General features: G+C 39.7%; 2 protein-coding genes across 3 annotated transcripts in view; both read right to left on the reverse strand.

Annotated features, from left to right (window-relative positions):
- pomgnt2 (protein O-linked mannose N-acetylglucosaminyltransferase 2 (beta 1,4-)) overlaps positions 1-23672 on the reverse strand; it is a 29383-nt gene extending 5711 nt beyond the window's left edge. Inside the window, exon 1 of the mRNA XM_022218846.2 lies at positions 23353-23672. The gene's annotated coding sequence lies outside the window, so the exon portion shown is untranslated. The remainder of the gene's footprint in view (positions 1-23352) is intronic.
- Positions 4653-12821, reverse strand: LOC127536371 (uncharacterized). Of its 2 annotated transcripts, none has more exons than XM_051956421.1 (8): positions 9737-12821; positions 8427-8662; positions 8162-8341; positions 7570-8082; positions 7256-7357; positions 6897-7099; positions 6547-6664; positions 4653-5251 (listed from the first exon to the last, which is right to left on the reverse strand). In XM_051956421.1, exons 1-7 carry the CDS (start codon positions 9974-9976, stop codon positions 6621-6623), a joined length of 1518 nt encoding a protein of 505 aa, XP_051812381.1. In that variant the 5' UTR covers positions 9977-12821; the 3' UTR covers positions 4653-5251; positions 6547-6620. The 2 variants fall into 2 exon arrangements, with proteins under 2 accessions (XP_051812381.1, XP_051812380.1); XM_051956420.1 differs by having other exon boundaries at positions 6901-7099; positions 9737-12814.
- Positions 23673-26429: the final 2757 nt, after the last annotated feature.

The following is a 26429-nucleotide window of genomic DNA, read 5'->3' on the forward strand; positions in this document are numbered from 1 at the left end:
CTAGGGGCAGGATTGGCTGAGGACTCTCTTATCCCGCCCACGTTTTACCGCAGAGGCTTCTGTTGCTGTCTATCAAGTATAGCCACGCCCCCTGGCTCCGCCAACTTTAACGATTTATTTAAAATTCAGTATTGATTTATTTTAAGATCGGCCACCTGATCTCTCATTTTGACCATGAAAACTAACGGGAAAAATCCTGAGCTGTAGAAAATCAGTCTATCAAATTTTATTTTTTCCAAAAATGAATTGGGGTCTATGGAGAAAAAGCTTTTTGGAGCCAACCCTAGCGGACGGCGTGATATCGCAAGTTTTTGACACTTCCGGGTTGGCTTCAATTCTGGAGCCGGATGCTACGTCCACTATATATACAGTCTATGTTCTCAACCAGCTGAGTTATCTGGGCACCGAGCCTGAACTGCATTCTGACAGAAGGATGCCTAAAAGCAAAAATCTACAGACAAGCACCTGACCCTGAGAGCCCCTCACTGTTGACCTTCCTGTAAAAACTGCTGTTAGGTAGGACACACACACAAGTTACTGGTGAAATACAATCTTGTTTTTTCAGAGAGCATGTGTGGTTGAATGAGACAAATGATCAAGAGAAAAAAAGTGAATATGGACAGGGAGCAAATGCAAACAGCAAGGACAAAATCCATTGTTTCTATGCAAATAAATGCACTAAAGTCAAAAAAGAAAGCAATGCAGGTCATAAAGACCACCAAAAAAAGATTAGTCTTTGTTTCCTTCTAAAAAAAAAAGAAGTCTCTTGTAACATAATGAGCTGGTAAAAGAGCTTAATGATATTTCCTCTGACAAATGTCACAGTGAAGCAGAGTGGATGTGAATTAAAGCAACATAGACACTATATACTGTAGTATTTGCCTTGATGCTGACGCAGCAGCCAAAATAAAGTGAAATGAAGTGTGAAGAGGCTGCTGCTTGTGAGGCTAACATTAGGCAGGCAGCCTGCATGCTCCTTCACTCCACAAGGACAAGGGCGGTGCAAGGCTCACAGAGCCAGCAGTCCTGCTTAATCCCACTCACTGCACACAGGCTCCCACAGGGATGGATGTGAATGCCCTCTGCAATTTGCACGAGCCAAGAAACCGAAAGCTTCGAAATGTCAAAGGCACTGCAAGACACCACAGCACGCACAAAACGCCCTCATTTGCATCGCCACGTGTTACAGGCAGCAAACAGAGACCTGGACAGCTGCGTTCTGGATCTGACCAGGTTATGTAGCTAAAGGAAGCCTAAAACAACAGGCCACTTTTCAAAATCTGACATCTGTGTGTGTACATGTAGGAATTTAAAGTGACCTTGAAGACAAGGAGCTTTTGTATCTCTTCAGCAGCGTGATGGAGCGAGCTAAGATACAGCCCGAGAATAAGAATGTTCGAATTAGGGAAAAGGTCACAACCGTTCAAAATATCATTAAAAATGAGTGGAGACTCAGTTCCTCAGTGCTAATGTAAGGGAATGATTTCATATTCTATTTCTGAGTGTACACACTGTTAATTAATCCACTAATTCTGACTCCTGGTGCCACATGCATAAAAAATGTGTACGCATTAAAACCATGTATATGGCATTTCCCAAAGGTTAACTAGAGGAGAACAGTCACACTTCACACAGACCAACGGTACGCATGGTTTTCTAAACCCAGCGGTTGGTGGTAAGCTGAAATGGAGAATAAGTGTATATTAGGTGACAAATATAATCTTGAAAATTCTTGTCATTGACTCTGGTATGACTTTCAAATCACACCACTGTGAAATTTCCATCGAAGCCACACCTATAAGCCAAGTAAAAATAAGTGCTAATGGTCCTTCTATAAATTTACATTAGATACATTATTTCCTCATCAATTCTCTTAATAAATTAAATAATAAATTAATAATGCATTTTTAAAATGCTTAATTTTATTCCAGGTTCAATACACATATATGTGACATATGATAATCCATTTACAGACCCTATTAATAGCCCGTCTTTCACCACTTAGTGTCCAATAAAGACAAATGCCATAACTACTGGCAAAGGTGTTTCTACAGTGTAGTGAAGTAAGAGTCTAAAGGCTTTAGTTTTTGATAAACACAAGAAATTCACCAAAAAGTGACAGTCTGTATACTTTCAGAATCTAGCAGTATGCAAGAGGAATGATTACAGTCAGTTATATTGCATTTAATCAAAATTAACATGAAATTTTAGGACCTATCAAAATATACTTTCATACCCAATTCTGTTGAGATTTAATTCCAGTTTAATCAAATCATCATAATAGGATTCCACCGACAGGAAGTCAGTAATGTTTATTATTTCTTGCATGTTGGATGCTGATCATTTGCCAGCATGCTCATACTCTGTCATTACCTTAACACACTGACAAGAAATCAAGTTATTTAGAGAAATTGGGTTAAGGCAGGAAATCAGAGGAGTTGTTTACCGGATTACTGTGAAACTCATGTTCACAAGCAAAAGGTAAATCAGATTTCCCTCCTTTCCAAATCAATAAGTCATAACTACTGCAACACAGCAACACATAGTCTAAAGTATATTACCTGCAAAAGACACTGCAGCCCATGTCAACAAATGATGATGAATCCTTCCTTGTGCTGCTGACAAATGTCTGAACATAGACATGCACTCTTTATTCCCAGCGCTGCTAAAACCCTCTTCGTGAAGATACACAAGCCAGGTCAATTCTAGCCATGGTGCTCCAAACAAGTTTTTTGGCCTCAATCCCAATCTGAGTCTTAAAGCACTGTATATCTGCCTATACCAAGTCTCTTCTGCTACCATACCTAAATAAGTTGAAATACATATGAGACACAGTAAAATAACAGCTGCACACTAGTAAATGAAGAGTCTGTGATAAAAAAAGGTTCTAGAGATTGAAAATGCATTCGACAAATCTGTATTGTGTGCACATGGAAAAGTGTGTGAGAAAAGGGAAATTTGAACTAAAAACAGCCCAGAGCCGATACCAGAAATGCACACTGCACATCACTGTGCCGTACACATTATTAGAGCTGAAACCCACTGTATAGGCTTCTAGGAAAGTTAGAAAACTGACACAAGAGATGCAAAGTGTAGGATTTTTGCTGGAATCCCACAAACTGATATTTGAATCATTACATCAAGTCTCTTCTGCAGAGGAATGAACATATTATTACTAAATCTAATGTTATTGTGATCACCCCTGGCAGATGCACTTACCAGCCACTTTATTAGTTACACCTGTTCAATCAGCCAATCAAATGGGCACAACTCAAAGTATTTACGCATGTAGACGTGGTCAAGACAACTTGCTGAAGTTCAAACTGAGCATCAGAATGGGGAAGAAAGAGGATTTTAGTGACTTTGAACGTGGCATGGTTGTTGAATATTTCAGAACCTGTTGATCTACTGGGATTTTCACGCAAAACCATCTCGAGGGTTTACAGAGAATGGTCCGAAAAACAGGAAATATCCAGTGAGCAGCAGTTGTGTGGACCAAAGTGCCTTGTTGATGTGAGAGGTCATAGGAGAATGGGCAGACTGCTTCAAGATGATAGAACAGTAACAGTAGCTCAAATAATCTCTTATTACAACCAAGGAATGCAGAATATCACCTCTGAACATGCAACATGTCTAGCGTTGAAGAAGATGTCCTACAGCAGCAGAAGACCACACCGGGTGCCACTCCTGTCAGCTAAGAACAGGAAACTGATGCTAGAATTTGCACAGACTCACCAAAAATTGGACAATAGAAGACTGGAAAAATGTTGCCTGGTCTGATGAGTGTCCATTTCAGCTGCAACATTCGGATGGTCAGAAACAACACGAAAGCATGGATCCATTCTGTCTTGGATCAACGGTTCAGGCTGCTGGTTGTGTAATAGTGTGGGGGATATTTTCTTGACACACTTTGGGCCCCTTAGTGCCAACTGAACATTGTTTAAAAACCACTGCCTATCTGAATATTGTTGCTAACCATGTCCATCCCTTTATGATCACAGTGGACCATCTTTTGACACTACTTCCAGCAGGAAAATGCTCCATGTCACAAAGCTCAAATCATCTCAAACTGGTTTCTAGATCATGACAATGAGTTCTCAAACTAAAGTTAGATGTAAAACCTGCCACAGTGTTAATTTACAGCCTAATATTTCATTTCAAAGCCTTTTATCATCCAATACCTATGATGATGGTGATACAACACATACTGTGCATCTGAGGCTGACACAAAACACAAGAAGCTAAAGAGCTACCAAAAGACACACGATACAGACATGCCATCACCTTAGAAGTTTGAAAAGATGCATCCTTTTAACTGCTAGACAGTGTTGTATAGAGTACTGAAAAAATTTACTTGAGTCGAAGTACAGTTACCCAACTATAAAATGACTCAAGTCAAAGTATAAAGTCTCCCATGAAAATTTTACTTGAGTGAAAGTAAAAAAGTACAGCATACTTTTTTTACTCAAGTATCAAAAGTACTCAAGTAAATTTACTCTGAGTAAAAGTAAAAGTAAAAGTCAAAGTACAAAATATAAAATATTTTACTGAGGCAAATAACAGCCAAAACAATGTGTCCAAAAGAGAAAATCTAAATTTTTTTCACCCATTTTTGATAATTGTGATTTTAATCTAAGTGATAAGGAAACTCGTTCAAAAAGATTTGGTTTATTTAGGTAACTTATGGAAATAAATGCCACCTTTTGTAAAAAAAACAAAATTGTACAAAGAGATGCAACTTAACTGAAAACTTTAACTTCATTTTCATACATTTTTACAGTCCGGGATTTTCTGTAAGAAAATTGATGCATCAACCAAATCTGGTTTAAACAATGAGTTTGAACAATAGAACAAGTTCACGCGACCAGGGGCCAGCCCTATGAAAAAACCTGTCACCAATTCAAAAATTTGCGGTTCATCCTTAGAAGAAGCTGATTTTCGAAGTTCTTGCTATTCAGTCTTGCTCTTCTTGGGGCAAAGACGAGTCCTGCAATGCTGAAAAGCCTTTCACATGCTGCGGAGGCTGGAAGAGGGGTATTCAACTTGACAGACAGTGCGCAGACAGCTGGGTAAGATTTCAGCACAGTCATGTGATCCGCTGAACAGGTCAGATAGGCATCAAGCTGTTTGGAACTATCTTGCGAGTGAGATGATTGCAGAGGTGAGAAGAAGTCTTCATCATCCGATGAAGAAGCCCTTGACTGCTCACTTGGAGAAGACTGCTCAATGTGCTGTTTGATGTAGTCCATTCCTTGAATACAGAAAAAAAATAAGTTTAAAAGCTCAATTTCTATATTACACAAAGATAATTAAAGGAGCTGTATCATGGGAGATGCACTTTTTGCAAGTTTTAACCATGTTAAATAGTTATTTCCTCAGTTAGGTTTCTGCTTGGTCCAGGCATGTTTGTTCTCTCTCTGAATCTTCTGCTCTGAGTTGCAGCCCCTCCCAGACTTGAGGAAACCAGCGACTTCAGGCAAATCTGTTCTTGTTACGTCCTTACATCAGAGCCCTCTCTTTCCTGCTCCTTTTTCTCGCTTTCCCCCATATTTATTCGCCTAAAATGCAGTAGCCCTTGTGTCCTGTGCCACTGTTGCAGTTTGAACCAGGAAATAAAGGTCAACTCTGCTCATTTCTTTTGCTTTGTGTCTGCTGCCCCCATGTGCCCCACTGACCCAAGGAGTCAGTGTCAAGGAGGACAGTTCCTGAATGACCTTGAACTTTAATTCCTGGATCCATATAATCAGCGCTGAGATCCTGAACTGTAATTCCTGGGACCACATCATCAGTGCTGAGAACTACAGCGTCAGTGTCATAGAGGACATTTCCCAGTATGAACAGAAACTTGGGACATCTGACTCTGACTGTATGCTTCTGCTTCTTCTACCTTTACCAGAAAGTGTTAATTCTTAATTTTGATCCATTGTTTTTATCTTATGTTTATCCTTCAAGAAAGTATTTATTCTGATTTTTTGATCCATGGTGTTTATCTTGATTTTGTTTGGAATGTTTTATCTGACTCCATGGTTTCTTTTTGTAACAATGCCTTCTTTCCTGCATGCTTCCTGTTCCTGCTCTACATCCCTGCAGAAGGCATTTTTATTTGATTTTAAGTCACTACGTTTACTCTCAATCGTTTTTGCTGTGTTTAAACTCAGCTTGGACTCCAGGACTTTTTTTGTTGACAACCTTTTTTTGTTTGTCTTGTGCTTTTGTTTTTTTTTTGTATTTTATTCCTGTTTTTTTGTTAAGCACGCTGAAGCAACTGTTGTGATAATGGGCTAGACAAATAAACTTGATTTGATTTGATGTGGACACAGAGGGTAATGCAGGATCAAAGAATTCAGATATAAAAAACAGCAAACCTTACATTTAATTCAAAATGAGTCTCTGATGTCTAAAGTGGGGAAGGTTCATATTAATTCCTAGGGATGACTTTGAAATTGCTAAAAAAAAAAAAAAAAAAAAGCGTACTACAGCTCCTTTCAGTAAAAAAATACTTAATTTTTTTGCCAGACAGAATTGGGTGCTATTTAATTGCCTCACCCATTTTGATGGTAGCTTCCTCCTTTGTCCATGTGGTCCGAAACTTGGGCAGAAGAATTGCTGCCGCAATCAGCTCAGGATCTTTTGCCATTGTTCCAAACCGAGTCTTTATACCTTCCTGTTGGAATAGAAATTGTAGACAGAATTAACTTTGCATAGTTATGACAAAAAGGTTATTAACTATACTTTCTGAAGTATAGTTGGTACTAACATAAAAAATATAGATTTAAAAAAAAATAGTACAGTTGTTACGTTAGTACTTTTAGAAGTGGCTGCTGCATTAGTTTTGCACTTCCAAATGTATCTATAAATATGATAAACTCTTTTGTACAGTAAATGATTTTTTTTACCCACTTGCAGTGCATCCACCAGAGGCCTGCAGTATTTCAGCTGCAACTTTACTCTGTCCAATTTAACGGACAGCAACGTGATTGTCGGTAGCAGCCATCCCATCTGGGCGTTGGTTTCTGCTTGGAGGATGTTTGTTGCTTGAGCAACTGGAGTCATCACAATGGCATACTCTCCCAAAAACGCCAGTTCTGCCGGGTTGAACCTGTAAGACAAAAAGTATCTTAGCTGATTAACCATGCATATCCATTGCAGTCTGTTATTTATCTAGGATATTCTAATTGAAACCTAACCCACTTAACTCTCGAGCTAGGATATGTGCTCAAAACCAACAATTTGACAACAGAAATTAATTACTTACATTGGAACTTTGAAGTCATTGCAAAGATTTCTGATGGTCCCCTCTCCTTTGTCTTTGATGATTCTTAGCAGCCTTTCGACAGCGAGGAAGAGCGAGTTCCATCTGGTGTTAGAGAAGAAAAAGTGTTTTTTAATAAGCCTTTTGAAGACCAAGAACATCCATTGTCCTTGATATAATAGGCTAAAAGAAAGAAAAAAGTACAGTAACATGTACACATTTATGGCAATGTTTGCAGTATTTCAAGCTCTGTTTTTCTTTAAATCATAGTTATCACTGCCAGTGTAAAATGGTAAATGTTTCAACTTTCAACCTACCTTGTGGTATTTGGACGTAGAATCTGGATAGTGCAAGAATCCTCTACAGCTTCAGCTGCAAGAGTGGATCTTCCGCACTTGTTCCACAGTGCATGACACTTTGAAAAAGCGGATCGGTAAACTTTCTTGTAAGTGTCGTTCGATTTTGCATCGAGGGCATCAGCCATTACGATGCGATTGATTAGGTGACAGGCACATCGCTGGTGCCTTGGAAGCTGAAACTCCATCCCATCATCTTGCGAGAGAAGATCCGCTACATCCACATTCTCCACTTCAACATCATCTCCACTCTCTTCATCTGTATGATCCTCCCGTTCTTCACTCTCAGATGTGCTCTCAGTCTCTTCTGCATACACCTTGAAGGCTTTTATAAAGTTTGAACCACTGTCCGTGGTGGTTCTCACAATTTTCTCACGGATATCATACTCCGTGTGGATGTCGTTTAGAGCTGCAGCGATCTGGTCAAAGGTGTGAGAGCCTTTAAGCTGTCGGCAGGCGAGGGCCACTGAGCATCTGTTAAGGAGATTTGAGGAAAAATTGTTCTGCTGACAATTTACAAATTATGAAAACCTTAGCTGACAAAAATGCCCACCTATTTAGATCTTCATTGATCCAGTGTGCAGTGACCCCGATGAAGCCACGCCTCCTGACTGTCCAACAGTCTGTGGTGGTTGCGATGTGTGCAACCTCACCCATCTTGTCCGTCAAGGCCTTCTTCATCTTTGTTGCGGCTTCGATGGTCATGGCTCTAAGCTTCACGCGAGTCATCAGCCTGCATTTAACAACAAAACAGGTGACCTTGAAATTATGATTATCTTGTTGATTTTCATATAAAAGCACAATTTTAACATTTGTACCTAGAATTCGGAATCAAGTCTTTCACAAATATCTTGAAAGATTCCTGTTCAAGGAGAGAAAAGGGCTGGAGTCCAGTAATGATGTACTTCATGACCGCTTTGTCCAAGGAACCCTGAGGAAAGATGCTCCACTGGGTTCGCAGTGTTGACTGCACCTGCGTGGACGTCTCAGCGGCTCGCTTTCTTTTAACAGAAGTCAGGGCAGAGTACTTGGCAAGGCTTTCTGGATGCATCCTCTGAAACAGATTATTAGAACATTTCATGTTACAGTTTGTTAATGCAAAAATTAAAATAGGAAAAAAAAATCTACGGCAAGTCCCAAATAAATCACTGTAATGACAACAAGGGAGACTGATTAATAAACCTTTAAATTAAAACATCAAATGCCTTCTCGATCTCAAAACCTCAACTCCCACAAATAATTATTCAATAAGAGCTCTAATAATGGTACAAGTAAAATAACCTCATTATATATTTTATGGGTATGCACTGCAGGTCTATATTGGTGTTGTTTACAATTTGATTATTGTTTAAAACTATTGCATCTTTATCCATTTAGCTCTGTCTTTTTTTCCTAATAACCTGATCTTAGACCAATTCACATCTACTCATAAGAATTAAAAATGTAAGACCTCAATAATCCAGGCATTGTTCAACTAGACATATTCTTTTTTTCCCTTTTGGCTAACGTTTTGAAGCTCCAAGCTTCTTCATAGGAGCCTTTTGTAGACTGAGAAGAATCAAGGATGTCACATGTTTGTGAACCGAGGTGTTCCTCATCAGCCATGACACCTGGGTTCACAGACATGTGACATCTTTTCCATTCGACAAGGCTCTGATGAGGAAGCTTGGAGCTTCGAAACGTCAGAGAAAGAAAAAAAAAACATGTTCAGTTAACTAAAATAAGATTTTATCATGTTAACTTGAATAACAGTCAGATGGCGAAAGTCAGGTCAAGGTATAGGCCTAAACATGTGACGTTGCAAAAGCACACAAATAACAATCTAAATTGAACCAGATAATGACAAAAATGCTCCGCTGTAGCATAACTCATAACCACCAGTAGCCACAGCTTAACGTTACATTGTGAGAAACAAGCTACAACAAACTCAAAATTAAGTGATTTATTTCTAATTTTTTGGCTAATGCAAATAGGCCGTCTTGCTAGCTTGTGAGGCTAATGTTAGCTAGTGGGCGCGCCAAGAGTGAAGCTAACTTACGCAAGACTATTATTTAAAGATAGCAGTATAACACCATCATGCAAGAATATTGTTAACTAAGCCAATATAACCAAATATGTTTGCCCTTACCTTCACGTGCTTCCGTAGATTTGACGGTGAATTTTTGTAAGCCAATATTTCAACTAGCTTTGGAGTGCAAAGCATGCACTTCATGCGGAAAGAATCTGACTTGACCCCAACACAATCAAATAGGGAGTGAAGATAAGGCCATGGATGTTCAGCGTCTTTATCCAGTGAAGGAATTTCTTCATCACTGCGATGGTCGTCTTTATCACTCGCCTCCGTCTCATTTTCAGCCATTGTAAGCATGTGCCAGCCAAGCGCTAAATGCTTAATTGGCGGGTCCAAGCTAGCTTGGTCCAGGCACCCAGGCAGGCTAGTGCTGCGTTCATGTTCTCTGGTAAAGACGAGCTTTCTCCTCAGGAACTCGTAAATATGAGGTTGTCTGTCTGGTTTTTAGTGGTTTATGTAATTTTATTGAGGGAGAAAGGGAACTTTAAGCAGAATAAAAAGTAAAATATTTGTTTGACTTATTCAAATAATCTTATAGAAGATGTGCAAGGGAAAATATATTGAAACTTCACAGTCACGTCAAATAAATAAAATGTAAATAAATGTGTAAATCAATCAATTGCCTTTTCACAATTTGATTGATTTTTCTGATTATTTAAAAATCTTTCGCCTCTATCCTTCATTTTGGAAGGTTATTTTTTTGTAAATGTCTCCGTTTCCCAGTGGTAAATACGACACTACCTTCAGTCCTGTGCACTGGGAAAGTCGTATTTCCTACTAAACTGGCTTCACATGAACGCAGCACAAGTCTCACTCATTAGCCGGCTCGTGGCCCGGAGACGGAGCAAAGTTCTGAACTGCTCAATATTTTTACTCAATCCTGTTAGAAAAGTACTTAAGTAAAAGTAGCAGTAACGAAGTAGCTTATTGAAAATGTAGTGGAGTAAAAGTACATTTTTTTCATTCAAAAATGTAGTGGGGTAAAAGTAAAAAGTCATGAAGAAAAAAAATACTCAAGTAAAGTACAAGTACTGCCAAATCATACTTAAGTACTGTACTTAAGTATTATTACTTCGTTACTATACAACACTGCTGCTAGACACGATACTTTATTGACTTTGGATTCACCAACTCCAGCTGTTTCATCGGTAAGCTGGATGCAGAGTCACTGAAAGCAATGAAAGACAAGTAAATGTGCCCTTAAAACCAAAGCGGACGGGCTGAAAAAGACTGTAATCATCACCATGAGCAACCACTTTGACATTACTTGTAGTCATTTGATTTATTATTCATGTGAAGACATTAATTAATAAAGTTTTAATAACATCCTTGATTGAGGTCCTAAAACCTTGCTGAATGATGGACACTTCTGTGCTCAAATTAATTATGAAGTCAGGAAACAGAGCTACTATTTCTAGAGCAAAGCAGCCTCAGTTCTAAAGTAACAACCGCTGTGTGAGCCTGTAACAACAGAGCTCTGGGGTCCCTGCTAGCCCAGTTACATCAACATTTGACTTTGCAACTACTATTATTTTCCAAGCTGCAAATGATTACAAGAGATTTAATAAATGCAAGAGTAGGGGGTAGTCAAAGGTTGATTTCATTATGATAAAATTATGCTCTACTTTTGACACTCATTTTCTTCACATTCAAATAAAAATTCAAAAAGAGCTCACACACTCCACTGCACACCACTGTGTCTTACATGTTGGTTGAGCTGAAAACCACCACATAGACTACCAGGCGAGTTAGAAAACCATTTTGTACATCAGCACTTACGCAGTTGGATTTCTCTACCCAATAAACCTTGAGGCAGTCCGCCCACATGTATAACACTTTTCAAGCTGCCTGAAAGTATCCATGAAATAGCATAGATTCATGCATGGATGTAAAAAATATCTTTCCCAAGTAAGATGATTTTGTACAAAAATAGTGGCTGTTTGTTTGTGTGTGAGAGATCCAGGTACTACTCCTGTTGTGGGTCCTAAATCTGTTTACGCAGTCACATTAAGTGGACATGTCTTGTTTAGGGGGAAAAAATGACGTGTGATGTAAATGATTAAACTTTAAGGTGAAGACATAATTTCAGTAAGGCTTAGGGTTAGGCAAGTAGTAGTCATAGTTAAGTTTGACTTGAGTAAATCCCCTTGAAATGAATGTAAATCATCTTATGTCCTCTCAAATTATGGCTACACAACTGCATTTGTGTGTGTATACATATAAATATGCTTAATGTTTTGAAGAGCCTTAACCCTCAAGTAAAACAAAGTATAATACAGCTATCTTTAGTCTAAATTGAAAAAAATGTTTAAACATGCACAGGTGACTTTCTGCTTGAGGTATGAAACATGACAAATGAATGCTGGAAGTTAATTAAAACAAGTCAACAGTGAAGCCAACAACCTTGTCCATTGCATAAAATCTATCTCTTGTTGGCTTGATGCTAAGGTACAGGCTGTCACCATCCTACTGCATCATTAGTAATACTCCACAGTGCTGCTTTCATAAGACATCTACTCCTGTCAGTGTAGTCTGAAGCTAGATATAGTTCCACATTAAAGTAGAAACCAGTGCTACTGGGTTCCTTCGACTCAAAAAGCTAACCAAGTTATGAGTCTTTACTCTAGAGAGTAAAAGCTGGAGATTCACTACTGTCAGATTTCCTTTACAAGGATGGCTGCTGAGCTGTGACCAAGGGCGTCAGTTTGTTTTTAAAAGTGGGGGGGACGGAGACCACAGCACTTTGAGAAAATGTCGAAGAACGGCGGCAAAATGCCACAAGTTGGACTAGAACTCACAACCACCGCACCGAAGGCAGAAGCATAAACTGTTGAGCTATCGATACATGCGAGTAGATGGGTCTGTGGGCCGCTATAGTACTAATTCTCCCACGCCGAAATTTTGCCCCTGCACGCCTCTGGTCGGAGCTTCCACTTGGCACAGGCGCAAATTTAGCATCTGCGCATTTTTTTTTTTTTTAACCTTACGAAGGTGTGCAACTCTCGGCCGAGTGCGGATGGTGCGTTCAGGAGCGTCGGAATTTTCTATACTACTGAAAATAACTGGGTTTACAACGGCTTACATGTGAACAATTTGAATGTGTTGGAGACAAAATGACCCCTGACAAAAAGTGGGGGGGACACGTCCCCACCGCCCCCCCCCCCCTAAACTGACACCTATGGCTGTGACCCATGGACATATTAAGAGAGTTGGAAATGCAATCTAATCACCACTCGCTAAAAAATAAGTCCAGTTGATAGTTGAAATTTAACCCGGATGCTGTAAATTTTGGGGGGGGCAAGCAGGTTTTATTCAAATGAGAGAGAGCCTATAATATATGTACAATAATGTGGTCCTGTTAATTTTCTATTAGTCATGAGTTAATCACTTCACAAAGCATTGCAGGATAAAATGTAATGAGGTCTGATCAGTGACACACAAAAAAAGAGAGGATCTGACAGTTTTCTTTTAATTCTGAAAGAGAAAAATTTACCTGTAAGTTCTAATACAACTTGTAGAACGATGGCCAATGAAACAGAAAAGCAAAAGCTCATGCTTTGCCAGATAACAATAAACATCAATGCAGGAGAAGAAGAATACTACATAGTCATTTAATGGTTAAGATGCGTACCACATGACCACAATGTCCACAGTTTGATCCCCTCTCTCTGCTCCTACATCTCCTGTCTGTATCTCTGTCAGATATTCTGATATCCGATTTTGTATATTTTTGTCCTTCCATGTAGACAAACAGGGTCTACTTGGGAAAGTCATCATCAGATTATATTGTTGTCTTTTCACTGTACAGCATCATTGTGGCTCCTTTTGTAAAACATCTTGTAACTCCAGTTTTGAAAAGTTCTGTTGAAATAAAGTTATAGCATCACAATTGCAAACACTGTAACGGTGAATGTCTGAATTCTGCAAAAAGCAGCATCTGGGTAAGCCACAGCAGATTTAGAAATAAGTGCAAACAGAGAAGACTGGACATAATCACAAAGGTATGTTTGAAGAAATAAAGGAAGGAAACATTTGATGGTGGTGGAAATATTGTGCTTTGGAGCAGTGTGGTTGCCAGTGGCACAGGAAACACTGCACAGACAGAGGGAAAATAGATTCCACTAAATATCAGCAAATTCTGGAAGTAAGTGAAATCCAGTAATTCAATTCAATTAAGTGAAAGTGAAAACAGGAACCATGTTTATAGCAGATCTCAAACTGTACTTCAGTGTTTTCATACAAACACAAACTGGAGCGTTTGGAAGCTTGCTGCCAGGCTTTATGTACTTCTTTTCTCCTCAAAAATGAAATAAATATCTTATTTGTCCAGCAATAGCCACATTTTTACATAAGCATTAGAGTACAGTTTTCTTGAGTGTAGCTTCCCTTCAAACATCAAGGCCACTGATGCAAAACTGTCATATCTTCTTAAACATTTCATTCCTCATCTTAAATAATATCCCTTCAAGACCACCACACCCCCTCATAAACTGTCTGTCAGTCACTGCTCTCTCAGCTCTCGATGCTGACACTGAAGCTCCGGCTTCCCCAGTGTTACTAGGTTAGCATATCTGTTTGCTCTGGAGATGATAAGCACCCCGATGATATGGTGGAAAGCAGCACAGGGCAGCCTGGAAAGTCTAATGCATTTTAATGAGAACACTAGAAAGCCAAAGCCAAGGAGCCTGTGGGAGAGAAGTGGCCCTGCACTGTAGCTGTTCAGTCGGTCCCAGGTGTTCATCATTCCTAGCAGCTTACCATCCCTCCCTCTTTGGAGTTAACCTTCTCTCTTTCTCTAGATTTCTTCCCCCATTTTTTTCTCCTTTTAAACCACTCCAAGTTCCTTAAATACCTCTTCAAAAAATGCTAAATAAGAAAAGAAGAACAAAGCCTGTATCACTTTAGTTCCTTTTCTTTTTCCCTCAACCTGCTTTTCTTTCCCTTCGGCCACTTGATTGCTTAACTCCTCTGGCCGTGATGCTGTGTCCTTATTCGTTGTCATCTTTATTCCTGGACTAAATGTGGCCTGTCAGGTTGGATCAAGCTGCTTGGAGCTCACTGTGGCACTAGGGAGAATTAATGGCCCAGCAGCCATTATCTGGCTGTACAAAGACAAGTCTCATACCCTTTCTCTCACTTTGCATCTCTTTCTCAAACACGTTTGGACAGACAGACAGACAGACACACACACACACACACACACACACACACATTGTCCTGTTATATAAACGCAGTGCCACACCATCCAGTCTAGGGGTGAAAAGCTGGCTGCTTCATAATGACTGGCAGTGAGTGTCAGAAAATGCCCCTGGTCTGTGTTTGACACATCACATTTCTGACTACTTGCCTATTCCAAGCTGAGACTGATTAGCTGCCTGATTGATAGTCAGCTACTTCATAACATTTTCTTGTTTCTTTATATCATTTGCTAACAGTGACCTACTATGCCTTCTGCAGTACAGCAGATAAAACACAAAGACTGTATACTACATTGTGCTGTATCTTCTCCCCCAGGGACACAGAAGATACAGAGGCTGGCGTGGACAATGTGCAAAATGTGTGTGTGTGTGTGTGTAAGTGACAGACCAACAAAAAGGAACAAAGTGAGAAGGACATCTTCTAAAAACACCTCAGTATAGCAAGCACTTCAGTGCTGCCCCAGGACAACAGGCAATATTCCAGAAAATGGACATAAATAGAACATGAAAGCTGGATGTACACTTGGAGATATCTGCCAATGTCCAAGCTCTAAAGTTGTTGATCCCATCCGTTTTGGAGGCTTGGGCATCCTGAGAATTCGCAACAATTTTCATCCTATTCAGAAGTGTGGAGGATATGGTGGCAAGGACAGACACTCTTGAACACTGTTGATGCTTCACTACTGTAAAGAGCAGACTTATTCCAAAACAGATGTGGACCAAGAACATGCATGTAACTCAGTTTATAATATATTTATTGTCTGCCAACAGTAGCATGTTTTCACACGTTTGTCCATGTGTACAGTTCGATGTGAGTGTGCACCGAGGTAGCCATGAGCAGATAACAAAATTTATGTCACATCCTCTCAAGAAAATAGTTTAGTTTTGATCTGAGGGCACCTGCTAGCAGATTTGTACTGTCACTGCTTCAGCTGAGGAGAAGTTCTCCTCTTGAAAATTTGACACTATATGCCTGAACACTATGCATTTTCCTTTACTCATTTGACAATCTAACAGCACTTAGCTACTTACAAAAATTTTTGCTCAGTTTGACGCCTGTCAGTGGGTCACTTTCTGTGGGTGTAGGCATGAGCCAGCTGACTGAGTTACTGACTCATTCCTCTCTCTGCAACATTTACTGATAATTAGCATTTCCAGACGGTCTTCTTTAGCTCATGATCAATGCTATGATCTCAGTTTCACTGTTGAAGCAAAACACCTTACAGAAGCCATCAGAAACCCTTGGAAAAAAATGCCTTAATGAAACACTTTATTGACTAACTCTGAATGGCTCACAACAAACAGAAAACAGTCACTAGCCTGTCAACATTGAGAATTCTTTTCAAAAAGAGTAACTTAAGACACAATTGTTAAGTTTCCAAATATAAACTCCACCCATACTTGAGCCAATACAATGTCCTTTCACTAAGACACACTGTTTTTTGAATTCATTTGGCATAGATGCTTTGTAAAAATGTTTGGATGTTGCAGCTAAGTCTTCAAATGATGGGGAAGCACTTTGTGTTTTATCAGTTTATATGTAATTCCCTGGAGTTTGTCACAACATATGTTATATATATGGAAGGGTTGAATTGAAAATAAAGTTCTGTGGTTTTGAGCAAAACATGGCTGCACCACACAAATCTGTTAAGTCTCACGTATTATGAAGTCTGTGAATTTTTGTGTTAAAATGGACCACAAGTTATTCCAATCCTTAGATGTGTTCAGTTTTTTTTTAACTGACTGAGACCTCTGTCAAATGCATTCTCCTTGACCGTGACATCGAAAGGAGGCCAAATAAAATATTAAGTCAGAAAGAAACCTGAATCTTAGGTTCCCAAAAGCTTGCAACTCTTCTCACTCACTATAACCAATTTAGAACCTTCAAAATTCACAATAGCTTTGTGTCAATAAAGAATGATTTTACTTTTGAAGTGCAACAGCACAGTGGCTTGGTGGTTAGCACCGTCACTTTCCAGCTAGAGGATCCCCGCTTCGTGTCCCGGCCTGCTCCTGGGATCTTTCTGTATGGAGTCTACATGTTCTCCTGTGCATGCATGTGCTTTCTCCAGGTTCTCAGGCTTCCTCCTAGCCTAGCCGCGCTAGACAACCCAACGAATTTAATTCTCTGCCAGGGTGGGTCTAGTTACCCTCCATAAGGCTCGAGGCTGGATTCTCCTAAAACTGGCTGGACCAATTACCATGAAGTGTAGAGTCAGAAGGCGGGCGTAACGAAGTGACGACAGAGGCGCGACAATTCTGACAGAAACAAACGGCGCACAATAAACAGTTATCTTTCGACTCAGCTTTGGCCACAGCCCTTAAAGATTTGAAGCTAAAATTCAACTTGAAAGATAAACAAAGGACGGCACTTAAGTGTTTCATTGAGAAGAAAGACGTATTTGGACTTATGCCGACGGGATATGGCAAATCCTTAATATACCAGTTGGCTCCGCGGCTCCGCTGGTTGGAAAGCTAATGGGACTTAGCCACAATCCGCCGGTACTCTCAGAACTACGTCAGCCTATTCGTTGCGTTGATTGGTTGTATACCTACCCAACTGCTGCAGAGGGATTTGATAGACAACCTTTTAGCCCACCTCCCTCCCTGTCGAGCTTCCCTAGACCCTTGTGCCGTCAGAAACATGGGTGTAGCATGGCTAGGCTAGCTTCCTCCCACAGTCCAAAAACATGCTGAGGTGAACTGGTGATTCTAAATAGTCCATAGGTGTGAATGCGAGTGTAATTGTCTCTATGTGTAGCCCTGTGACAGACTGGTGACCTGTCTAGGGTGTCCTCTGTCTTCACCCTAAATCAGCTGGGATAGACTCCAGCCCCCTATGACCCTAATGAGGATTAAGCCATGTGTAGATAATGGAATATTCTCTTTATTGTTTTTCTCTGAAAATCCAAACTAAAAATGCCAAAAATAAATTTAAGGACCCATCAACTGTCTGCACATTTGTGAACCTGCCCTAGATGACAGTCCTAGATGATTCTCCTAGACAGGTCTTGGGAACCTGCCGGTTAGTTTTCATCCTTTTCTTTTGCAAAACTGAAACATGCAGTGTGAAATAAAACATAAATCTCTCCTTTCTGTCACTTGTCAAGGCTGTCAAGGTATGCTTTCTAGCATTCTCCACCTCATTGTGGTGCACCCGTAATCTCCCAAATACAAGGTTGGACGTAGTGAGGTGACTTCGCTCACTGTGCTGGACTGGAGCCGGTTTGAAGCTCAAATTTGCATGATTTTTTTGCTTTGTCGGTGCCATTTCAGTTTGAATCCAGGACCCTCCAAATAAGGAAACAGCATGTTGCCTTTCACACTCTGGAAGCACACCCTGCTGACTCGGACTTAAGCCAGCACAAGCTTACGAGTTGGTCTAACTTCACAACCACAAATACACAGTAGAACCACACGTTTGGACAAAAATCCCAGTTTACTTTTTAAGCAGAAGCTCCAAATATCTGGGAAAGGATGAGTTCAGGAACCATGGAGAACAGCAGATCAGCTGACTGTTAATTACAGCTGTCAATCAATCGTCAGACATCTAAGCCTCCTATAAGCCTTACATACCATTTACCAAAATGATCACCATCCTAGGTACGAGAAGGCCTGGCTTGACCTACTGAGATCATAATGGCTCACTGGAAGAAAAAACAACAAACAAGTGTCATAGTACAGCAGGTATGGAGAGTATTCAGACTCCTTGAAATTTTTCACTCTCCGTCATTGCAGCCATTTGCCAAAATCAAAGAAGTTCATTTTATTTCTCATTAATGTACATTCAGCACCCCATCTTGACAGAAAAAAACAGAAATGTAGAAATTTTTGCAAATTTATTCAAAAAGAAAAACTGAAATATCACATGGTCAGAAGTATTCAGACCCTTTGCTCAGTCCTGAGTAGAAGCACCCTTTTCAGCTAGTACAGCCATGAGTCTTCTTGGGAATGACGCAACAAGTTTTTCACACCTAGATTTGGGGATCCTCTGCCATTCTTCCTTGCAGATCCTCTCCAGTTCTGTCAGGGTGGATGGTGAACGTTGGTGGACAGACATTTTGAGGTCTCGCCAGAAATGCTCGATTGGGTTTAGGTCAGGGCTCTGGCTGGGCCAGTCAAGAACGGTCACAGAGTTGTTCTGAAGCCCCTCCTTTGTTATTACCTCCGCCAGGAGGTTATGTAATCACCGGAGTTTGTTTGTCTGTCTGTCACTCAAAAAGTCATGGACGGATTTTCACCAAATTTTTACAGGATGTCCGGAAGAGCACAAGTAAGAATCGATTAGATTTTGTAGGTGATCCGAATCACCGTCTGGATCCAGGAATTTTTTGAAGGTCGAAGGACAATTGAGAGATGGCCGCCAGGCCATCTCTCAATTGGACAGAGAGCTTTTGCCAATTTTAATAATTTGAAGAGACAATATATGATTACGCCATATATACATATATAAACAAAATACTGACTAATGAACACATTTCTATATAAAACAATATATATCTATATTATCATTTTCTGATATATCTTTTTAATATATATGTATGAATTATATTGATAGTCTATATATGATTTATATAATAATTTTCTCTGACATATTGATATTAATACTCCATCTATGATTTATATATATTCATTTTCTCTGATATATAACTTCTATCTATTGTTTTATATAGAAATATGTGGTCACTAGTCAGTATTTTGTTTGTATATGTATATATAGCGTAATCATATATTGTCTCTTCAAATTATTAAAATAGACTAATTGACTTTACTGCCATTATCTGCTTCTCTAACATATATTAGTGTGTGTGTGTTTACAGTGTTTGCAAAATACCTGTCTACAGTCGAGCGTAACATCAGAATATTCTATTACTGTTAATCCCGATATGAAAATTAGAATACGCTGAACCATTTGTCCTGTATCATAGCTACATGTATGACATTTGCAGCAAAAAATAAAAATAAAAACGCGTGAAAATCATTTTAATATTCAGAGTTAAGATGGATTAAATGCGCTGTCAAACAGCGCTGAGTGGAGCGGGTGACCGGACCAAGAGGGCGGCCGTATTTCTCGCTGCGCAGCAGTCCGAGCGGCATCTACTCTTTATTATGTCTATGGTTGCAAGTACACACTACTGATCCCGTATGCTTGGTCCTGTTGTCGCGTCTCTTCCCTCCGCCGGGTGAAAAAATTGCTGGGCATTTGGTGGTTAGAGCGCTTTTTGTACAATTTCCTGGCATGATTTTTCGTTTTCATGTGGTCCATCAGCGCTTGGCATCCTCTGTCGCTGTATTTTGTCTCATCGTCGCACACCATGCACCTCGCTTTCCCAGCTACATCTAACTTTCGATAATGCTCTCCAATCGTTGTTTCCAACTCGTGCTTTTGCCAGCGCACTGTTGACAACTACGTGCGATCCAACCCTATACCCCTTACACCCCATATTTTTTTTCTCATCGAATTTGGGCAATTCACGTTGGGTCTCAAAATTGATACCTCGATACGGGAATTTTCGCGGATCCGCGACCAAATAACATGCCTGCATAAAGCCCCGACTGGTGGAGGGCTGCAGTGATAGTTGACTTTGTGGAACTTTCTCCTATCTCCCGACTGCATCTCTGGAGCTCAGCCACAGTGATCTTTGGGTTCTTCTTCACCTCTCTCGCCAAGGCTCTTCTCCCACCATTGCTCAGTTTGGCTGGACGGCCCGGTCTAGGAAGAGTTGTGGTCGTCACAAACTTCTTCCATTTGAGGATTATGGAGGCCACTGTGCTCTTAGGAACCTCGAGTGCTGCAGAAATTCTTTTGTAACCTTGGCCAGATCTGTGCCTTGCCACAATTCTGTCTCTGAGCTCCTTGGGCAGTTCCTTCCACCTCATGATTCTCATTTGCTCTGACATGCACTGTGAGCTGTAAGGTCTTATATAGACAGGTGTGTGTCTTTCCTAATCAAGTCCAATCAGTTTAATTAAACACAGCTGGACTCCAATAAAGAAGCAGAACCATCTCGAGGAGGATCAGAAGAAATGAACAGCATGTGAGTTAAATATGAATGTCGCTGCAAAGGGTCTGAATACTTCTGACCATGTGATATTTCAGTTTTTCTTTTTTAATAAATTTGGAAAAATTCTACATTTCTGTTTTTTTCTGTCAAGATGGGGTGCTGAATGTACATTAATGAGAAATAAAATTAACTTTTTTTGATTTTGGCAAATGGCTGCAATGTCACAGAGCGTGAAAAATTTCAAGGGGTCTGAATACTTTCCGTACCCACTGTATTTCTAGAGGAAAGTTGGTGCTTTTTCAGTTTAAGTTGAATGCAGACAACTGCAAACTACACAAAGGCCACATTAATTCTTTACCAGAAGTGCTTTCAAACTGAATTTTTCAGTTTTTCCTGGCTTAAGGAGGAGGACAAATGTTTTGGTTTAGCAAACGTACATCTGGTGAACTGCCATGCCAGCTCAGGACCTAATATATGTCTAACAGCAAAAAACAGGCATGAAAACGGTACGGAGCGTACTACATTTAAATCCACAATATAAAGAAACAGAAAATAGGAAAAGTTGGAACAGGATATCAACTTGAACTTCAAAAAATCAACACAGAGAGCCATTTGCAGCACATATATGCCTGCAGACCAACACAGCCTAAAAGGACAAGATCCTGTTATTGGATGCAGCTCTTCTTGTTTTACATTGAGGTCACTGTGCCGATAATCCAACACTGCGTTTCTCTGTAGATTTGAAGCACATGTACATCAGTTTCATCACAAGCCTTTTAATCTAAAATCACCTGAAAATGCCTGGTATGGTATAAACATGTATGCAAAGATGTTGAAGTGCACATTTAAGTACATTTTGAGATTTACCCTAATAATCTGCTAATAAAACACTAAATCCCATACTGCAGGCAAATATATCCGCTGTGAAAAGCCCAGCATGTCAATTCTGAACACCAGTTAAAGAATTTAAAAATTCAGGAATATCAGTTAACCCTTAAAAATGCAAGAGTATTCACTGAGGAAAATTCAAACGCTACAGTTCTGTGGAAAGTTGCAAAGAAGGGCGTTGAATTATTCCCAAAGACAAGAGCAGAAATGCAGATCAAAGTGACAGTGTAATGGGGAGAGCTCCAGGGCTGAAACAGAGGACCCTGTTGAACATCTCCACTCATTTCACACACAAAAGAGAGCAGGAAAAACAAAGGATATGAAGGTATACGAAGTAGAATTGCATATAGTAATGTCAGCAAGCTGTGGGTCAAGATCACATTACAATACAGTTAATACATCCTAAATTGACAGTCAGTCAGTGCAGTTAATCAGGATCTGACATCCAGCATACTGAAAACAACAAGGCTCAGATGCCTTGGATGACTCTGAACAGCCTATAAAAACATGCCCTTTCCAATTTGGGGGTCAAGGCCAGCATTTGGATGGCAGTGGGTTTAAAATAAACCACATCAATGTAACTGAAATATTCAGCTGCAGAGTGTTTGCCACAACTGTAGATGTTATCTGAGTCATGCAGGAGAGTATTACAAACTCCAGGGACATGAAATAACATCTCACCTGGGAGTGGATAGACCATAAACACAACACAAGCAGTGTTATGTTATATTTACCTTCACAGGTCTTGTGTCATTACTTGTAAGCAGACAAGAACATATCTTGTCAACACAAAAACGCATTAGCCCGAGACTATACAGCTACAATGCTACAGAGAAAAGCACAATGCTTCAAATAATAGCTAATAGTAATTGTTCTAACATTTGAGTTACTGATGAGAATTTAAGTACAGTGTTTAAGACAAATGTCCACTGAACACAGTGTAATTATTACTAATATACTGAGTAATGAATATTACAAAGAGAAATTGATGTGATGAATGTTTAAAGCTTGTCTCTAAAGAAAAACACAGTTATGAAGGCAATAATGCTTGCCTTGGATGATCATTTACGGGAGGTCAGTTGTTACTGTCTCATTACTTCCTTCACCTGAATTAAGAAAATAGATGGATATCTTTGGTACTTGAAATTTGTATAAAAATGCATGAAAATAATGTATTAATGATCATGCAAAATGTAGGTTGGGACTTAAGAAATACAAGTTCATCTTTAAGTTATATTTAAAATGTTTTAAATGAATGTGTGCATAACAGATAACCACATGTGCGTATGTGCGTGTTTGCGTGCGTGTGTGTATACTTGTATTTTTATATATAAACATAAACAAACAAAAAAACAAAACACACATACAGACACAGACACACTTATTAAAATATCCTGCCTATACATCAGCAGGTAGCTTCTTCTCTAAGAGGTAGCCGCTGGACACGCTTCTCTGATATACACAGCTGTACCTGAAAAGGCAAAGCCCTGTGACAGTCAAGCTAAAGGAAATTTACCGACACAACAGCAATATTCTGTGCAAAACAAACCAATTCAATATTTATGTGCACAAGAACTCTTACCTTAGGTGCCAGTGAAAATGTTGCTTTTGTCTTTGAAGACACTTGAGAGGTTAGCTCATTTAGGCAACATCAGCGCCTCAGTATGTTGCAGAGTCGTTCCTGAACGGGAACCAAAGACATGTAGTGGAAATGAAAAGAAGAATACCGGCGGACACGGAGACTAGTAGTAAAAAAAACACCTGCGTGTTCAGTCATTAAATTCTCTGAGACACAACCGGAGCGTTTTGCTGTTGTTTACAAGCTAGCCTAGCTGTCAGAAAAGCAGAGACAGACAGAGCAGCTGCCTGGATACCGACTCCACTCTGCTGTGTCCAGTCTCCACCTACCGCTGAGGGAAATCCCGCGCTCAGATCTCGCGATGACACTCGACCTCTCTAATTGTCACATGTGCAACTGATAATCACTGCATCTTCACTTTAAAAAAAATCTGACACAATGGTGAAAGATGTATGGAGGGACTCTATTATAGGTAAAAGCAGCAGTGTAATGAAGTAAAAAATATTGTTTTTAATAACTTGTGCTTAAAGTGAACCACAACATTTTTAAGATTATCACACAGTGGAAGATTATCCAATATTTGAATATCATTGTCCTTTAATGTAAGGTGTTTTTCTTTTATTGGCTTATTTAAAATTTTGATGAATAGAATAGAATTCAATGAGCAACATTAATTACAAAAATATGTCATTTACAGGCAACCACTAATCAATCCATCTTTAAAGGGTGTCCCGTTTTCTTCCAGTCGTTACTGCAGTCGGTGGCCAGTCCTTCAGTGCTTTGGGGAATCTGAGCAGGACCTGAGACTGATCAAGCACATAACAGTCCAGAAAATTATTGAAGCATATGGCTTTTTGCTATTGCAATATACGTATAAGTTTTCATCCAAAAAATAGTGTTTGTGGACATGTCAACTACATATGGAAAATAACATCTCATAATTCTAACAAACCAGTCCTCTGTAATCTGCTGGGGTCCATAACAGATAGAGTATTCTGAACTGCATTAACTTAACTCTTTGGTTGATGGAGTGCAAGAGACCCAAGAGCATACATTTTCTCCCAGTCCTGATCATTCCAATACAATACAAGAACTTTATTTATCCCCAAAGGGAAATTCAATAAAATAAAATTCATTATCATTCTCTTTCCCAAACACACTTGAGAAAGGCCATAATTTAGGCAGAGTATTATATAATTCTGAGTGTATAATTTACTCAAATTTCATGAAGTATTGTATCTACAACTTGAAAATAGATGTGGTTGATATTTAGTGAGGTAAAAAGTCTATCAATTTACTCTGAAAGCAATAAAGGCAATGCTAAAGAGCTTAACTGTGCTCCACCGTGAGCAAAAGTTATACCATAAATAGGAACAAATGACAAGACACAAACATCAAACATCTCGAGAATCTTACATGGCATAAAAGAAACTTAATAAAAAGAGACAAAAGCCTGTTGATAACAATCGTTAGGCTTCACAATAAAAGCCTGTCTGTGTGGTTTAAATTGTTCACCCTGCTATTTGTGCTTTAAAAATAATTTAAAGACTTTAAAGTCCAGGGAGGTGACTCCATTTCAATAGGTGATGAAGAAAACCAAACTGATATACAGTTCATATACAGTAGCCAGGCATGTTTCCCATCAAAGGTCAGAGCAGAAACACTGGTCGATAAGAAATACAGTAACATGTCAATAAACTGAAAGCCCTCCTAATCAACATTTTAAACCGGCCCAACTGATGCAGAAAACAAATAAGTTACAGATGAAGGAGACAGGCATGGACGACCTTGATTAATGCTTCTGGAATCCATCCATCCATTCTCTATACAACGCTTTATCCTCACTTGAGTCGCGGGGGGTGCTGGAGTCTATCCCAGCTGACTCGGGCGAAGGCAGGGGACACTCTGGACAGGTCGCCAGTCTGTCGCAGGGCTACATATACACACAAACAATCACACTCACATTCACACCTAAGGGCAATTTAGAGTCATCGATTAACCTCAGCATGTTTTTGGACTGTGGGAGGAAGCCGGAGTGCCCGGAGAAAACCCACACATGCACAGGGAGAACATGCATTAAGATCAGAAAGATCCCAGGCCCACCCTGGAATTTGAACCAGGGATATTGTTGCTGCAAGGTGAAAGTGCTAACCACTATCCACTGTGCAGTGTGTGCGTGCGTGCGTGCGTGCGTGCCTGTGTGTTCTTTTAATAATACAAGATAAAGGTTTCTATATAAGTAGCATGCGTAATGAAATTTTAGATCCTTAATGGCTTCGTAAAGAGAAAAGTGCACTCTTAATGTATTATTGTCAGAGTGGATTGGGTCTTTTGATAGATGTGATCCCAAGGAATTATGAGCTGATCATAAAACATCTATTGGAGAAGTTTTCTTTTCATATACAAAATCCTGTGGATCTGCTAAGGAGCAATTCCTGTCTTGAGTGTGAGTGTGAGTGTGGTGACAAATCAAATACAAAGCAACACTCCCACCTTGAGTTTGAAAAAAGAAAAGCAAGGAATACCACCAGCACCGTTGTTCTTATTACTGCTGCTTGGAATATCTGTATGCATAAATATTATCTCAGAAAGAAAGCTCAGGTCTCCTCGTCTTTGTCTTTCACGCTCTAATTATAACCTGAAGCTATTTTTTTCTCTTTTTTTTGTCTGCAAGTCCGCTCAAAAATGACACCAACCAACCATGGTGTCACTACTTAAGCTCCATGCAATTTTTTTCTTCTTTGTGACTGTGACCATCACCTGTCCTCATGGCAAATTAACCTATCATGTTTATTTCAAGCTGTTTCCTACATTATGCCATTGAGGGCTGTGCACACCCAAGTGAAACATAAAACAAACACAGGGCAGACAGAAAGGTGAGGCACAGACAGTGTTCTAAGAGAAAAGGTGCATTTTATTTGTCTGTGCTCTTTAATTCACACCTTAAAACCAGTTACAAATCTAAGACCCTTCACAAACACCAAATACGACAAAATCTCAACTGGATCAATCATGAAGATGTCAGAAGACCACAAGAAGGACAGATAAAGCAGAGTGAGATCCACAGACACTAACCCAGC

This window comes from Acanthochromis polyacanthus, chromosome 12 (assembly GCF_021347895.1).
Source record: "Acanthochromis polyacanthus isolate Apoly-LR-REF ecotype Palm Island chromosome 12, KAUST_Apoly_ChrSc, whole genome shotgun sequence".
Lineage (NCBI taxonomy): Eukaryota > Metazoa > Chordata > Actinopteri > Pomacentridae > Acanthochromis > Acanthochromis polyacanthus.